Below are 18,164 nucleotides of genomic sequence, written 5' to 3' on the forward strand. Positions count from 1 at the left end.
TGTGTATTATTTGAACAAAACCAGATACACCTGTCATGTTTGGTATTGAAGCAAGCAGATTGGTGTGTAGATTCATTTGATACTTGTTATTAAGTTGTAGGACATTGCAACAAATAGTTATGATTACATGTATAAAAGCTAAAATCACTTTTATTAGAATAGAAGTTCCAAACAGGTAGTGGACAGGAAACTCAGGCCAGCCCTTTGGATGTCTTCAAGGCTGAATCTGATTACCATATACAAAGGAACTGGTGACTCATCGTGAATCCCTCCCCCAGAAACTAGATAACACATTGACCACACAGGAAGTGTGTGGCTGTAAAGTCTGAGACGATGATGGACTTGCTGGCAGATCAGTTCCTGTATTTATTTACAGAGAGAGAGATATGGAAAGACGAATTTATATAACTTAAGGATAATGGTATTGTATGCTGGAATGCAACTGTATGTAACTTTATGTATTAACTGCTTACTGTGTGAGTTGTAATTATGTAACTATAGGTATACTGTACTTTGTAATATTTCTCTAACGTCCTAAGTGGATGCTGGGAACTCCGTAAGGACCATGGGGAATAGCGGCTCCGCAGGAGACTGGGCACAACTAAAGAAAGCTTTAGGACTACCTGGTGTGCACTGGCTCCTCCCTCTATGACCCTCCTCCAGACCTCAGTTAGAATTTTGTGCCCGGCCGAGCTGGATGCACACTAGGGGCTCTCCTGAGCTCTTAGAAAGAAAGTAATATTTAGGTTTTTTATTTTCAGTGAGATCTGCTGGCAACAGACTCACTGCTACGAGGGACCTAGGGGAGAGAAGCGAACCTACCTGCTTGCAGCTAGCTTGGGCTTCTAGGCTACTGGACACCATTAGCTCCAGAGGGATCGAACACAGGCCCAGCCTCGGTCGTCCGGTCCCGGAGCCGCGCCGCCGCCCCCCTAGCAGAGCCAGAAGCAAGAAGACGTTCCTGGAAATCGGCGGCAGAAGACTTCGGTCTTCATTAAGGTAGCGCACAGCACTGCAGCTGTGCGCCATTGCTCCCCAGGCACACCACATACTCCGGTCACTGATGGGTGCAGGGCGCTGGGGGGAAGGCGCCCTGGGCTGCAATATAAGTACCTTACTTGGCAAATTAACACATAATATAGCCTTTGAGACTATATATGTGTAAAATCCCCTGCCATAACTGTATAAAAAAAGCGGGAGAAGCCCACCGGAAAAGGGGCGGGTCTATCTCCCTCAGCACACTGGCGCCATTTTCCCTCACAGCTCCGCTGGAAGGATCGCTCCCCAGGCTCTGCCCTGCAGTTCCAGACTACATAGGGTAAAAAAGAGAGGGGGGGGGGCATTAATTTAGGCGCAATCTGTGATATATAAGCAGCTATAAGGGGTAAAATCACTGTGTAGTGTGTATCCCTGTTTTATATAGCGCTCTGGTGTGTGCTTGCATACTCTCTCTCTGTCTCCCCAAAGGGCTTTGTGGGGTCCTTTCCTCAGTCAGAGCAGTCCCTGTGTGTGTGCGGTGTGTCGGTACGGCTGTGTCGACATGTTTGATGAGGAGGCTTATGTGGAGGCGGAGCAGGTGCCGATAAATGTGATGTCACCCCCTGCGGGGTCGACACCTGAGTGGATGTGCGGAAGGAATTACGCGACAGTGTCAACTCCTTACATAAAAGGTTTGACGACATATCAGATGTGGGACAGCCGGCTTCTCAGCCCGTGCCTGCCCAGACGTCTCAAAAGCCATAGGGGCTCTAAAACGCCCGCTACCTCAGATGGCAGACACAGATGTCGACACAGATACTGACTCCAGTGTCGACGATGATGAGACTAGTGTACATTCCAATAGAGCCACACGTTACATGATTACGGCAATGAAAAATGTGTTGCACATTTCTGATATTACCCCAGGTACCACAAAAAAGGGTATTATGTTTGGGGAGAAAAAACTACCAGTGGTTTTTCCCCCTTCTGATGAATTAAATGAAGTGTGTGAAGAAGCGTGGGCTTCCCCCGATAAGAAACTAGTAATTTCTAAAAAGTTACTAATGGCGTACCCTTTCCCGCCAGAGGATAGGTCACGTTGGGAGACATCCCCTAGGGTAGATAAAGCGCTCACACGCCTGTCAAAGAAGGTGGCACTACCGTCTCCGGACACGGCCGCCCTAAAGGAGCCTGCTGATAGGAAGCAGGAGGCTATCCTGAAGTCTGTTTATACACACTCAGGTATTATACTGAGACCAGCTATTGCGTCAGCATGGATGTGCAGTGCTGCAGCTGCGTGGTCAGATTCCCTGTCAGAAAATATTGATACCTTAGACAGGGACACTATATTGCTAACCATAGAGCATATTAAAGACGCAGTCTTATACATGAGAGATGCACAGAGGGATATTTGCCGGCTGGCATCTAAAATAAGTGCAATGTCCATTTTTGCCAGGAGGGGTTTATGGGCTCGGCAGTGGACAGGGGATGCAGATTCTAAAAGGCACATGGAAGTTTTGCCTTACAAGGGTGAGGAGTTGTTTGGGGATGGTCTCTTGGACCTCGTTTCCACAGCGACAGCTGGGAAGTCAGCATTTTTACCCCATGTTCCCTCACAGCCAAAGAAAGCACCGTATTATCAGGTACAGTCCTTTCGGCCCCAGAAAGGCAAGCGGGTTAAAGGCTAAAGAGGAAAAAAGCTGCAGCATACGGCCAGTTCCCAGGAACAAAAGCCCTCCCCCGCTTCCTCTAAGTCCACCGCATGACGCTGGGGCTCCACAGCCGGAGCCAGGTACGGTGGGGGCCCGTCTCAAGAACTTCAGCGACCAGTGGGCTCGCTCACGGGTGGATCCCTGGATTCTACAAGTAGTATCTCAGGGGTACAAGCTGGAATTCGAGACGTCTCCCCCTCGCCGTTTCCTCAAATCTGCCTTGCTAACAGCTCCCCCGGACAGGGAGGCAGTGCTGGAGGCAATTCACAAGCTGTATTCGCAGCAGGTGATAGTCAAGGTACCCCTCCTTCAACAAGGAAGGGGTTACTATTCCACAATGTTTGTGGTACCGAAACCGGACGGTTCGGTGAGACCCATTTTAAATTTGAAATCCTTGAACACCTATATAAAAAGGTTCAAGTTCAAGATGGAATCGCTCAGGGCGGTTATTTCAAGCCTGGAGGAAGGGGATTACATGGTATCACTGGACATCAAGGATGCTTACCTACATGTCCCCATTTACCTTCCTCACCAGGAGTACCTCAGATTTGTGGTACAGGACTGTCATTACCAATTCCAGACGTTGCCGTTTGGTCTGTCCACGGCACCGAGGGTATTTACCAAGGTAATGGCCGAAATGATGATACTCCTTCGAAAAAAGGGAGTTTTAATTATCCCATACTTGGACGATCTCCTTATAAAGGCGAGGTCCAGGGAGCAGTTGTTGGTCGGAGTAGCACTATCTCGGGAGGTGCTACAACAGCACGGTTGGATTCTGAATATTCCAAAGTCACAGCTGGTTCCTACAACACGTCTACTGTTTCTGGGGATGGTTCTGGACACAGACCAGAAAAGGGTGTTTCTCCCGGAGGAAAAAGCCAAGGAGTTGTCGTCTCTAGTCAGAGATCTCCTGAAACCAAAACAGGTCTCGGTGCATCACTGCACGCGAGTCCTGGGAAAAATGGTAGCTTCCTACGAAGCAATTCCATTCGGCAGGTTCCATGCAAGAATCTTTCAGTGGGATCTGTTGGACAAGTGGTCCGGATCCCATCTTCAGATGCATCGGCTGATAACCCTGTCTCCAAGGACCAGGGTGTCGCTGCTGTGGTGGCTGCAGAGTGCTCATCTTCTGGAGGGCCGCAGATTCGGCATACAGGACTGGGTCCTGGTGACCACGGATGCCAGCCTTCGAGGCTGGGGGGCAGTCACACAGGGAAGAAACTTCCAAGGGCTATGGTCAAGCCAGGAGATTTTCCTACACATAAATATTCTGGAACTAAGGGCCATCTACAATGCCCTAAGTCAGGCAAGACCCCTGCTTCAAAACCAGCCGGTACTGATCCAGTCAGACAACATCACGGCGGTCGCCCATGTAAACCGACAGGGCGGCACGAGAAGCAGGACGGCGATGGCAGAAGCCACAAGGATTCTCCGATGGGCGGAAAATCACGTGTTAGCACTGTCAGCAGTATTCATTCCGGGAGTGGACAACTGGGAAGCAGACTTCCTCAGCAGGCACGACCTCCACCCGGGAGAGTGGGGACTTCATCCAGAAGTCTTTCAGCTGATTGTAAATCGCTGGGAACGGCCACAGGTGGACATGATGGCGTCCCGCCTCAACAAAAAGCTAGAAAGATATTGCGCCAGGTCGAGAGACCCTCAGGCAACAGCTGTGGACGCTCTAGTGACACCGTGGGTGTACCAGTCGGTTTATGTGTTCCCTCCTCTTCTTCTCATACCCAAGGTACTGAGGATAATAAGACGAAGGGGAGTAAGAACTATACTCATTGTTCCGGATTGGCCAAGAAGAGCTTGGTACCCAGAACTTCAAGAAATGATCTCAGAGGACCCATGGCCTCTGCCGCTCAGACAGGACCTGCTGCAGCAGGGGCCCTGTCTGTTCCAAGACTTACCGCGGCTGCGTTTGACGGCATGGCGGTTGAACGCCGGATCCTGAAGGAAAAGGGCATTCCGGAGGAAGTCATCCCTACGCTGATTCAAGCTAGGAAAGAAGTGACCGCAAACCATTATCACCGCATATGGCGAAAATATGTTGCGTGGTGTGAGGCCAGGAAGGCCCCAATGGAGGAATTTCAGCTGGGCCGTTTTCTGCACTTCCTACAGTCAGGGTTGACTATGGGCCTAAAATTGGGTTCCATTAAGGTCCAGCTTTCGGCTCTATCGATTTTCTTCCAGAAAGAACTGGCTTCACTACCTGAAGTTCAGACATTTGTTAAGGGAGTGCTGCATATTCAGCCCCATTTTGTGCCCCCAGTGGCACCTTGGGATCTCAACGTGGTGTTGAATTTCCTAAAGTCACATTGGTTTGAACCACTTAAAACCGTGGATTTAAAATATCTCACGTGGAAAGTGGTCATGCTGTTGGCCTTGGCTTCGGCCAGGCGTGTGTCAGAATTGGCGGCTTTATCATGTAAAAGCCCTTATCTGATTTTCCATATGGATAGGGCGGAATTGAGGACTCGTCCCCAATTTCTCCCGAAGGTGGTTTCAGCTTTTCATTTGAACCAGCCTATTGTGGTGCCTGCGGCTACTCGTGACTTGGAGGATTCCAAGTTGCTGGACGTAGTCCGGGCCCTAAAAATCTATGTTTCCAGGACAGCTGGAGTCAGAAAGACTGACTCGCTATTTATCCTGCATGCACCCAACAAGTTGGGTGCGCCTGCTTCAAAGCAGACTATTGCTCGCTGGATCTGTAGCACGATTCAACTTGCACATTCTGCGGCTGGACTGCCGCATCCTAAATCGGTAAAAGCCCATTCCACGAGGAAGGTGGGCTCTTATTGGGCGGCTGCCCGTTGGGCGGCTGCCCGAGGGGTCTCGGCTTTACAACTTTGCCGAGCAGCTACTTGGTCGGGGTCAAACACATTTGCTAAATTCTACAAGTTTGATACCCTGGCTGAGGAGGACCTAGAGTTCGCTCATTCGGTGCTGCAGAGTCATCCGCACTCTCCCGCCCGTTTGGGAGCTTTGGTATAATCCCCATGGTCCTTACGGAGTTCCCAGCATCCACTTAGGACGTTAGAGAAAATAAGATTTTACTCACCGGTAAATCTATTTCTCGTAGTCCGTAGTGGATGCTGGGCGCCCGTCCCAAGTGCGGATTGTCTGCAATACTTGTATATAGTTATTGGTTAACTAAAGGGTTATTGTTGAGCCATCTGTTGAGAGGCTCAGTTATATTTCATACTGTTAACTGGGTATAGTATCACGAGTTATACGGTGTGATTGGTGTGGCTGGTATGAGTCTTACCCGGGATTCCAAATCCTTTCCTTATTGTGTCAGCTCTTCCGGGCACAGTATCCTAACTGAGGTCTGGAGGAGGGTCATAGAGGGAGGAGCCAGTGCACACCAGGTAGTCCTAAAGCTTTCTTTAGTTGTGCCCAGTCTCCTGCGGAGCCGATATTCCCCATGGTCCTTACGGAGTTCCCAGCATCCACTACGGACTACGAGAAATAGATTTACCGGTGAGTAAAATCTTATTATATTGAATCCATATCCTTTTAATAACAAATATATACATCAATGAGCTTTGGAACTCAGATAATGTGTGGGTGTATTGTTTTCTCTTATGGGATACAGTGTTTTGCAATGTATAGCACACATTCACGGGATATGGTAATAAGAGATGCAGGCATTTACAATATATATTAGAGCGGCATTTTAAATATTTGTGAGAAATCAATTTGGCATTCTTAATATATATATATATATACATACATATGTTTTCATTGTATGAATACAATGATTACATGCTTTTTACTTGAAACTTTTAAAATAATCGTTATGGTAGACTTAACGTTGATAACTCTATTTCTCCTAAGTCCACAGGATAACATTGGGATATGAGGTAGCGATACCGGATTGGCACCAAATGATCAAAGTTTTCGGCCTCCCAGAATGCAACGGGCCCGTCCCTATATCCCCACCTCCTGGCTCAGGCAATTCAGTTGTTTTCCAAAGCTCAAGGCAGGATCATCACAGAGAGCCCTAATCCGGCGAGAAGAACACACATGCACACCCTGCCATAAAAGAGAAGGAAGAGGTTAGTAAGTGAAAGAATCCTCAAATCAGGTGCGTCAGGGTGGGATCCCTGTGGACTTAGGAGAAATAGAGTTATCAACAGTAAGTCTACCATAACAATTATTTCTCCTGCAGGGTCCACAGGTTATCCACAGGATAACATTGGGATGTCCTAAAGCAGTTTAGTGGTGGGGAAGCTCCTGATTGGACAGGAGAATCCTTCGCCCGAATTCAGCATCCTGAGAGGCAAAGGTATCAAAGGCATAATGTCTAATGAATGTGTTAATGGAAGACCATGTGGCTGCCTTACATATCTGTTTTGCTGAAGCACCACATTGTGCTGCCCATGACGGACCTACCTTATGAGTAGAGTGAGCAGAGACATTAGCCGGAATAGGGAGATCAGCTAGAGACTATGCTTCTGAAATCATAATTCTAAGCCACCTCGCCAGTGTCTGCTTGTCAGTAGGCCATCCTCTCTTGTGAAATCCGTAGAGAACGAAGAGAGTGTCTGTTTTTCTGATGGCACCGGTACGATCCACGTAGATCCTTAAAGCATGGACTACATCCAATGATGCATCTCCCGCAGAAAGGTCCGGCCCTTGGAAGGCCGGGACTACAATTTCTTAGTTAAGGTGGAATTTAGACACAGCCTTAGGTAGATACCCAGATTTGGTTCTGAGAACCGCTCTATCTGGATAGAAAATCAGAAAAGTAGGGCGAGATAACAATGCCCCTAAATCTGAAACTCTTCTAGCTGAAGCAATAGCCATTAGAGAACTTTAGCTGTCAACCATTTAAAATCCACTCATTTTAGTGGTTCAAATGGTGCAACTTGAAGGGCCTTTAGGACTAAACTTAAGTCCCAAGGCACTGTAGGAGGAACAATAGGAGGTTGAATGTGCAGCATTCCCTGGAAAAAAGTGCGCACATCCTGTAGGTTAGCAATTTTCTTTTGGAACCATACAGTCAATGCTGACACTTGCATTCTCAAGGAAGCCACCCTTAGACTTTTGTACATTCCTAACTGAAGTAATGCTAGGACTCTGGGAACTCTGAAAGACCTAGGATCAAATTTCCGGTCACTGCACCATTGAATATCGGCTTGCCATATTCTGTGATAAATGCGAGCTGAGGAAGGTTTCCTTGCTCTGAGCATTGTTTGAATTACTTGTTGTGAGAATCCTCTTGCTTTCAGGATGGAAGTCTCATAAGCCACGCAAAGACAGTCGGTCCAGGTGCTTGTGATAGCAAGGACCCTGAGACAGCAGATCTGGACATTAAGGGAGTAGGAATGGAGCATCCATCGACAACCTCTGCAGATCTGTGTACTAATGTCTTCTGGGCCAAGCTGGAGCTATTAGTATCACGGCACCCCTTCCTTATTTTGCCTTTCGCATCACCCTGGGTAACAGGGCGATTGGTGGAAACACAGAGGCCAGACGAAAGTCCCATCTTACTGACAGGGCATACACAAAGATCGCTTTGGGATCCTTTGTTCTTGACCCATATGTGGGAACTTTGTTGTTCTGACGGGACGCCATGAGATCTATCTCCGGTAACCCCCACTTGTTTACCAGAATTTGGAAGACCTCGGGGTCTAAAGCCTATTCATTTGCATGAATGGCGTGTCGGCTGAGAAAATCCGCTTCCCAGTTTAGGACTCCCGGAATGAACACTGCGGACAAGGCTTGATGATGAAGTTCTGCCCACTTTAACGTGTGACTTAGCTCCTTCATTGCGTTTTGGCTGCGAGTTCCTCCCTGATGGTTGAGGTACACTACTGCCGTTGCATTGTCTGAGCTTATTTGGACTAGTTTCCCCCGAAGGATGTCCTTTGCCTGAATAAGTGCCATATATATGGCCCGAAGTCCAATATATTTATTGGCAGGCAACTCTCTTCCTTGGTCCACTGCCCCTGGAAGCAACTCCTTCCTGACACCGCTCCCCAGCCCTGAAGACTGGCATCCGTTGTCAGAATTTCCCAATCTGATGTCCAAAAGGGTCTCCCTTTGTCCAGATGGAATATCTGCAGCCACCAGGCGAATTATCTCCTTACTCCAGAGGAAGGACCATAGTCTGCGTTTTTATTGTCTGATGAAAACCATTCCATTTGGAAAGGATCAGATGTTGCAGAGTCCTCGAGTGGAACTGAGCATACATCACCATGTCGAATGTCGACACCATCAACCCCATCACACGCATTACTGCGTGAATGGATAACCTTTGACTGTGTAGCAACTCCTGAATCCTTGACTGAATTTTGGATATTTTGTTCAGAGGTAAAATTACACTCTGAAGATTCAAATCCAACACAGCCCCCAAGTGAGTCATCCATTGCGACGGAACCAGGGACGACTTTGCCTAGTTTATGAGCCAACCATATCTCTGCAAACAAGCTATTGTCTGCCGCAGATGACTGGCATCATTCCTGAGATTGTGCCAGGATTAATAAATCATTGAGGTATGGCAAAATCCATATCCCCTGCTGACGGAGATAAGATGCCATTAGTACCATCATTTTGGTAAACACTCTGGGAGCCGTGGCCAGTCCAAATGGTAGGGCCTGAAACTGAAAATGTTGCTGGAGGATAGCAAACCTGAGATAGCGCTGATGGGACAGTGCTATAGGAACATGAAGGTAAGCATCCTGGATATCCAGGGATATCATAAAATCCTCCAGTTCCATGGCCAAAATAATGGAACGTAAAGTCTCCATATGAAAACAAGGCACCCAAATGTACTTGTTCAGCACTTTGAGTATGAGCCGGAAACGACCCATTTGGCTTCTGGACTAGAGACAGGTTGGAATAAAAACCTTGTCCTCGTTGTGCAGGAGGAACTGGAATTATCACTCCTGACTGAAGCAACTTCTGAACTGCCTCTTGCAAAGCCATGGCCTTCGTTTCCTCTGAAGACGGGCTGGTTCAAAATAACCTTGGAGGAGAGTGTTTCTTGAAAGCAAATTCATAACCGTGAGATACCGCTTCTTGCACCTAAGTATCTGTGGTAGACTGCTGGCAGATCTGTGCAAACTGAAGAAGTCGGCCTCCCACCCAGGGGTCCCCCAGGTGGAGGCCTGCACCATCAGCCTGATGGTTTCTCTTCGGATTTGGAAGCCGGGGATTTTGGTAGCCCAATGCCTTTTAGTCTTATCAGACTTGTCAGTTTGAGACTGTTTGCCATAACCCTTTCCTTTTACTTTTCCTTGAGTCCAAAAGGGCCAAAAAGCTGGAAATCTAGGATTGGATTTATATGTGGAAGGAAACTTTACTTTCTTGGAGTCTGCTTCTGACTTCAAAATACTGTTTAATTCTTTACCAAAAAGAATATCTCCAGTAAAAGGCAAAGACTCCAGAACCGTCTTAGATTCTGAGTCAGCTTTCCATGTACGTAGCCAAACCACTTTGAGAGCTGCTACTGCTGAGGCTGATGCCTGAGAGGCAATTGTACCCATATCCAAAATCCAAGGCTGCTTCTTCCATAAAAATAGCTGCCTGTTTGATATGTGCAATATGGGATTTTTGCTCTCTAGATGGTCATCCTCCAATGCATCAGCCCACGCTGCCACTGCTTTTGCCATCCAAGCCGAAGCCATGGCTGGTCTTACAGTTGCCCCAGACAAGGAAAATATTTTTTTTGCTATCCATAACATTTAATGATGTTGAAGGAGGAGGCAATGAAGATTTTCACACCAATCGAATGATGTGCGTATCTACCTTGGGAGCCACCTCCCTTTTTAAACAGTCCTCAGCTGGAAGAGCATAATGGGAATTCCATTTCCTTGGAATTCTAAACTTCTTACTGGGTGTAACCCAAGCCTCCTGCATAACTTCCATCAGCTATACTGACCCGGGAAACTCAGTACTAACTATTTTGGGAGGTTTAAACACAGGTGCCTTAGATTTTAACAAAGGCTCTGCTGCCTCCTCTAAGGATAGCATGGCTGTCATAGCACTAATTAGTTGAGGAATGTCCACTGAGCTGAGGCGTTCCTCCTCGTCTCTGTATGCAGACCCGGAGTGCGATGAGTCCTCATCCTCTGTTGAGTCCTCATCTGAAACATGTGTAGACTGTGAAGATGTTGTTTCATGTCTGTGATTTACTTACCACCGGCCATTCAGCCTGTTTCTGTTGAGAGGCTGCCGCTTCCTGTACTGTATGTGATAACCCCCAGGTGGAATGTTGCATGTAAGGTTTAATAGGGTAACCTATCACTGGTATAGGAGCTGGCATTATCCGCTCAGCTATACTGGATAATGTCTGTGCAATAGTAGCCAATGGAGGTTTAACCTGAACCTGGATTATTCAAGAGGCTTTGGTGAAAGCTAAAACAATTTGCACATAATCCATTTTGGACCAGATCCTGAGAGGTTAACCCAGCTTTGCAACACAAACATGACATGAGTGTTGGTGCTGCTGTGGAGAGTGTATCCTCCTCACCCTTGCCTTTCTTAGACATGAGAAATAAATCACACACCTTTACGATGTTAACTACACAAATTGTGATGGCAATCAATTTAACATTTGTTAAAGTGACATACAATCCGATCCCTCTCTGCTTTGCACCAGCATTGAGGATCAGAATACACAGAAACGGACAGAAAATAGTAAAGTCAACAATCACACTAGCAATCAATCACAGGTTATAAATTAGTATAATAATCAATATGAGCACATAATCAACTACAGATACATTTTAAGTATGTAGGAGAAATATTTCTGCATTCCTCATATAGGAGTTTAAACGTATTCAGTCGCACAACGAAAAAAAACAGCAGCAATAGTTTACAGACTCATATGCATCAGGCACTTATCCAACTATTCGTACCAAAGGTAGATAGAGACTTAAAGCTGTATCACCCAGCTCAGCAGAGTGGGATACAGGGAGACTTCATCCTGCTTCCAGGATTGATCAATACGTTAGCGAACGCTGAGTGGATCCAGACGCTATTAGTGTACACAATTGCCCTGTGAACCTACAGTGAACACAGACACCCAAGTGAACTCCGACGCACCAGTCATACAGCTGCCTATGCTATGACTGGGTCCTTTTAGATACAGTGTCTCAGACGGAAGCAGGAACTCAGTTCAAGGCGGGAAACTCGGAGGAAACTGGTCATGAACCAGGGGAGGGGTGACCAAGGGAGTTTCTTACTCCCCACTGCTGACATCAATCCTAGGGATCGCGGCCTCATAAAACACCTGGAGCCTATGATCCCTGAGGCCTAGTGCTGGTGCACCCGGGGTGGCAGCTGCATCAGCGACTGTTCAGTAGTCTCCATCCCGAAACAGTGCGGCTGTGTCTCGCGTTTCCCCTACTAAGCGGAACCAATGCCTTACCTTCTCCCCGTGCTCGGGCCACAGCCTGGTAACGTCTGCTGAACTTGCTAGTACATCTTACACAGACGCCCACCAAAACAGCACTGTACACGTGGGTAGGCATTGTCGCGACCCGGCGGGTAGTTGTTGGAGTGACTTTTTCTAATGTACGTATAAGACGCTTTTTAGAAAGATCGCTCAAAAAATATAGTAAGATTATAAAAATAAAATAAAAAAGCTTATGACCGCTAAAATCCAGCAGCCCATTGACTATGGTTCGGCTCCTGCTGTACCAAACAAAAAACTGAATTGCCTGAGCCGGGGATATAGGGACGGGCCCATTGCATTCTGGGAGGTTGAAAGCTTTGAGGGCCAATTTGCTGTCGCTACCTGATATCCCAATGTTATCCTGTGGACCCTGCAGGAGAAATAAGAGGTTTTGTAGCATGACACACAGGGGTGTCTTAAGAGAGGAGGTGGCCCCAGTGCAGTACCCGTGCACCCCACCAGTGTAGTTGCTGTGTAAATTCAACGTGTGCACAATAATGAGGTTTTTTTTATATTAAAATCCAAAATGACTATGCTTTCTGTGAAATGTCATCTGGATGTAGCCTCCATTAATCACCTGAGTGTCAATGTCAGGAGACCTGCAGGTGCTCACTTCCATTTGTAATTAACTAGTGCATTACTCAATGATGTGTCTAACAGAAGAAATGTGAGAAACAATACCTGCTTGCTTTTACACACACACACACACACACACACACACAAAAAAAAAAAAAAAAAAAAATTAACATGTGCCGGATGGTGCAGTGACATTTATGTGAAAAGAATACTGAAGATAAAGGGTTTAGTTTTGCTGCCTGGATTGTTAGCGAGCAAATGTTATTTTTATCACATGCAGCATAATGAAAGGATTGCCTGGCAGCCCATATTGTGAGTCTATTGCCTCTATCACACACTAATAATATATCTAACTATGAAAATCTTATTTGTAAAGGAAAAATAAGATTTTAAACCTACCGGTAAATCTATTTCTCCTAGTCCGTAGAGGATGCTGGGGACTCCGTAAGGATCATGGGGTATAGACGGGCTCCGCAGGAGATAGGGCACCTAAAAAGAACTTTGACTATGGGTGTGCACTGGCTCCTCCCTCTATGCCTCTCCTCCAGACCTCAGTTAGAGAACTGTGCCCAGAGGAGATGGACAATACAAGGCAGGATTTAGCAATCCAAGGGCAAGATTCATACCAGCCCACACCAATCATACCATTTAACCTGGAACATACATAACCAGTTAACAGTATGAACAAACAACAGTAACGGTCCAAGACCTATTCCAACTGTAACATAACCCTTATGTAAGCAACAACTATATACAAGTCTTGCAGAGTTTCCGCACTGGGACGGGCGCCCAGCATCCTCTACGGACTAGGAGAAATAGATTTACCAGTAGGTTTAAAATCTTATTTTCTCTTACGTCCTAGAGGATGCTGGGGACTCCGTAAGGACCATGGGGTTTATACCAAAGCATCCAATCGGGCAGGAGAGTGCGTATGACAACTGTAGCACCGACTGAGCAAACACTAGGTCCTCATCAGCCAGGGTATCAAACTTGTAGAATTTAGCAAAAGTGTTTGACCCCGACCAAGTCGCCGCTCGGCAAAGTTGTAAAGCCGAGACGCCTCGGGCAGCCGCCCAAGAAGAGCCCACCTTCCTAGTGGAATGGGCCTTAACCGAATTTGGTACCGGCAATCCAGCCGTAGAGTGAGCCTGCTGAATCGTATTACAGATCCAGCGAGCAATAGTCTGCTTCGAAGCAGGAGCGCCAGCGCCAATCTTATTGGCCGCATACAGGACAAACAGAGCCTCTGTTTTCCTAATTCTAGCCGTCCTGGCTACATAAATTTTTAAGGCCCTGACTACGTCCAGGGATCTGGAATCCTCCAGGTCACTTGTAGCCACAGGCACCACAATAGGTTGATTCATATGGAACGAAGAAACCACTTTAGGCAAAAATTGCGGACGTGTCCTCAATTCAGCTCGATCCACATGAAAAATCAAGTAGGGGCTCTTGTGTGACAAAGCCGCCAATTCTGACACTCGCCTTGCTGATGCTAAGGCCAACAACATGACCACCTTCCAGGTAAGAAATTTCAACTCAACCTTGTTAAGCGGTTCAAACCAGTGTGATTTTAGGAACTGCAACACCACGTTCAGGTCCCATGGTGCCACTGGAGGCACAAAAGGGGGCTGGATGTGCAGCACTCCCTTTACAAACGTCTGGACTTCTGGAAGAGAAGCCAATTCCTTCTGAAAGAAAATCGAGAGGGCCGAAATCTGTACCTTAACAGAGCCTAATTTCAGGCCCATATCCACTCCTGTCTGTAGAAAGTGGAGAAGACGACCCAGATGAAAATCTTCCGTAGGTGCATTCTTGGTCTCACACCAAGACACATACTTTCACCAGATACGGTGATAATGTTTTATCGTCACCTCCTTCCTAGCCTTTATTAAAGTAGGGATGACCTCTTCCGGAATCCCCTTTTTCGCTAGGATTCGGCGTTCAACCGCCATGCCGTCAAACGTAACCGCGGTAAGTCTTGAAATACACAGGGCCCCTGCTGCAACAGGTCTTCCCTCAGAGGAAGAGGCCAGGGATCTCCTGTGAGCATCTCTTGTAGATCCGAGTACCAGGCCCTTCGAGGCCAGTCTGGGACAACGAGTATCGTCTGTACTCTTCTTCGTCTTATGATCCTCAACACTTTTGTGATGAGAGGAAGAGGAGGAAACACGTAGACCGATTTGAACACCCACGGTGTTACCAGAGCGTCTACTGATACTGCCTGAGGGTCCCGAGACCTGGCGCAATACCTCCGAAGTTTTTTGTTGAGGCGTGACGCCATCATGTCTATTTGAGGAGTTCCCCAAAGACGTGTTATGTCTGCAAAGACTTCTTGATGAAGTCCCCACTCTCCTGGATGGAGATCGTGTCTGCTGAGGAAGTCTGCTTCCCAGTTGTCCACTCCCGGAATGAAGACAGCCGACAGAGCGCTTACATGATTTTCCGCCCAGCGCAGGATCCTTGTGGCTTCCGCCATCGCGACTCTGCTTCTTGTCCCGCCTTGGCGGTTCACATGAGCCACTGCTGTGACATTGTCTGATTGAATCAAAACCGGTAGGTTTCGAAGAAAACTCTCCGCTTGTCGAAGGCCGTTGTAAATGGCCCTGAGTTCCAACACATTGATGTGTAGACAAGACTCCTGGTCTGACCAAAGACCCTGAAATTTTTTTCCCTGTGTCACCGCTCCCCAACCTCGGAGGCTCGCGTCCGTGATAACCAGGATACAATCCTGAATTCCGAACCTGCGACCCTCCAGGAGGTGAGCACTTTGCAACCACCACAGGAGGGACACTCTGGTCCCTGGGGACAGAGTTATTTTCCGATGTAAGTGCAGATGGGACCCGGACCACTTGTCCAGAAGGTCCCATTGAAAAGTCCTTGCATGGAACCTTCCGAAGGGAATGGCCTCGTAGGCCGCCACCATTTTCCCCAGAACTCGAGTGCATTGGTGAACTGACACCCTTTTCGGTTTTAGCAGGTCTCTGACCATGTTCTGGATGTCTTGGGCTTTCTCTATTGGGAGGAAGACCTTAATTTGTTCCATATCCAGTATCATACCTAGGAACGGTAGTCGAGTTGTCGGAATCAACTGTGACTTCGGTAGATTTAGAATCCAACCGTGTTGCTGGAGCACTCTCAGAGAGAGCGCCACACTGCTCAGCAATTTCTCCCTTGATCTCGCTTTTATCAGGAGATCTTCCAAGTATGGGATAATTGTGACTCCATGCTTGCGCAGGACCACCATCATTTCCGCCATTATCTTGGTGAAAATCCTCGGGCCGTGGAGAGTCCAAATGGCAACGTCTGAAATTGGTAATGACAATCCTGTACAGCGAATCTCAGGTATTCCTGATGGGGGGCATATATGGAGACATGAAGGTACGCATCCTTTATGTCCAGAGACACCATAAACTCCCCCTCCTCCATGTTGGCTATTATCGCCCTGAGAGATTCCATTTTGAATTTATTTTTTATGTACAGGTTTAGGGATTTCAGATTTAAAATAGGTCTGACCGAACCGTCCGGTTTCGGGACCACAAATAGGGTTGAGTAGTAACCTCTTCCCTGCTGGTGCAGGGGAACCTTGATTATCACTTGCTGTATACACAGCGTTTGAATTGCAGCTAACACTATATCCTTTTCCGATGTGGAAGCTGGTAGGGCCGATTTGAAAAATCGGCACGGGGGCACCTCCTCGAATTCCAATTTGTAACCCTGGGAAACTATTTCCAACACCGAGGGATTCAGGTCCGAACTGACCCAGGCCTGACTGAAAAGTCGAAGACGTGCCCCCACCGGTGCGGACTCCCTCAGGGGAGCCCCAGCGTCATGCTGTGGGTTTTGGAGCAGCCGGGGAGGACTTTTGTTCCTGGGCATCTGCCGAAGCAGGTGCTCTCTTGCCTCTGCCCTTACCTCTGGCGAGGAAAGAGGATCCCCGACCTCTTCTGGACTTGTGCGACCGAAAGGACTGCATCTGATAGGGTGTTACTTTCTTTTGCTGTTGGGTAATATATGGTAAAAAATTTGATTTACCTCCTGTAGCTGTGGAAACCAGGTCCGTCAGCCCATCCCCAAACAATACATCACCCTTATAGGATAGTACTTCCATGTTTTTTGGAATCCGCATCACCCGTCCATTGGCGAGTCCATAAGGATCTTCTCGCTGAGACAGACATGGCATTGGCCCTAGAAGCTAGCAATCCAATGTCCCTTTGAGCATCCCTCATAAATAAGACTGCGTCTTTAATATGGGCTAGAGTTAGGAATATAGTATCCCTATCCATACAGGTTGAGTATCCCATATCCAAATATTCCGAAATACGGAATATTCCGAAATACGGACTTTTTTGAGTGAGATAGTGAAACCCTTGTTTTTTGATGGCTCAATGTACACAAACTTTGTTTAATACACAAAGTTATTAAAAATATTGTATCAAATGACCTTCAGGCTGTGTGTATAAGGTGTATATGAAACATAAATGATTTGTGTGAATGTAGACACACTTTGTTTAATGCACAAAGTTATAAAAAATATTGGCTAAAATTACCATCAGGCTGTGTGTATAAGGTGTATATGAAACATAAATGCATTCTGTGCTTAGATTTAGGTCCCATCACCATGATATCTCATTATGGTATGCAATTATTCCAAAATACGGAAAAATCCGATATCCAAAATACCTCTGATCCCAAGCATTTTGGATAAGGGATACTCAACCTGTATTATCAAATTGATCTGTCAGCTCATCTGTCCAAGCTGCAATTGCGCTACACACCCATGCTGACGCAATTGTCGGTCTTAGCACAGCACCCGTATGAGAATAAATACACTTTAAGGTAGTTTCTTGCCTGCAATCTGCAGGGTCCTTAAGGGTTGCTGGGTCAGGAGACGGTAGCGCCACTTTCTTGGACAAGCGCGTCAGGGCCTTGTCCACAGTGGGGGGTGATTCCCAAATCTCCCTGTCCAGCTTAGGGAATGGGTATGCCATATAAATTCTTTTGGGAATCTGCGGTCTCTTATCCGGAGTCTCCCAAGCTTTACCAAAGAATTCATTTAATTCATGAGATGTGGGAAAGTTAATAATCTGTTTCTTTTCCTTAAACATGTGTACCCTTGTGTCGGGGACCGAGGGTTCATCCACAATATGCAACACATCCCTTATTGCCACAATCATACACTGAATGGTTTTAGTCACCCTAGGGTGCAATTTTACTTCATCATAGTCGACACTGGAATCAGAATCCGTGTCGGTAGTAGTGTCTTGTGTTAAGGGATGCTTTTGAGACCCCGACGGGCCCTGTGAGTCGGTCCAATCCGAGGATTGACCCCCTGATGTCCCCCCTAATTCAGCCTTATCAAGCCTTTTATGTAAAGATGCCACACTTGCATTCAACATATGCCACATGTCCATCCAATCTGGAGTCGGCACAACCGATGGGGACACACCACTCATTTGCTCCACCTCCTCGTTGGAGAAGACTTCCGC

The 18,164-nt window shown here is 47.1% G+C and overlaps 1 protein-coding gene across 1 annotated transcript in view; it reads right to left on the minus strand.

Annotated features, from left to right (window-relative positions):
* Positions 1-207: 207 nt before the first annotated feature.
* PCIF1 (phosphorylated CTD interacting factor 1) overlaps positions 208-18,164 on the minus strand; it is a 216,138-nt gene continuing 198,181 nt past the window's right edge. Inside the window, exon 16 of the mRNA XM_063960476.1 lies at positions 208-360. Within this exon, the coding sequence (XP_063816546.1) occupies positions 354-360 (7 nt within the window). The 3' untranslated portion in view covers positions 208-353. The remainder of the gene's footprint in view (positions 361-18,164) is intronic.

The sequence above is a fragment of the Pseudophryne corroboree genome, chromosome 3, assembly GCF_028390025.1.
Source record: "Pseudophryne corroboree isolate aPseCor3 chromosome 3, aPseCor3.hap2, whole genome shotgun sequence".
In the NCBI taxonomy this organism is placed as follows: domain Eukaryota; kingdom Metazoa; phylum Chordata; class Amphibia; order Anura; family Myobatrachidae; genus Pseudophryne; species Pseudophryne corroboree.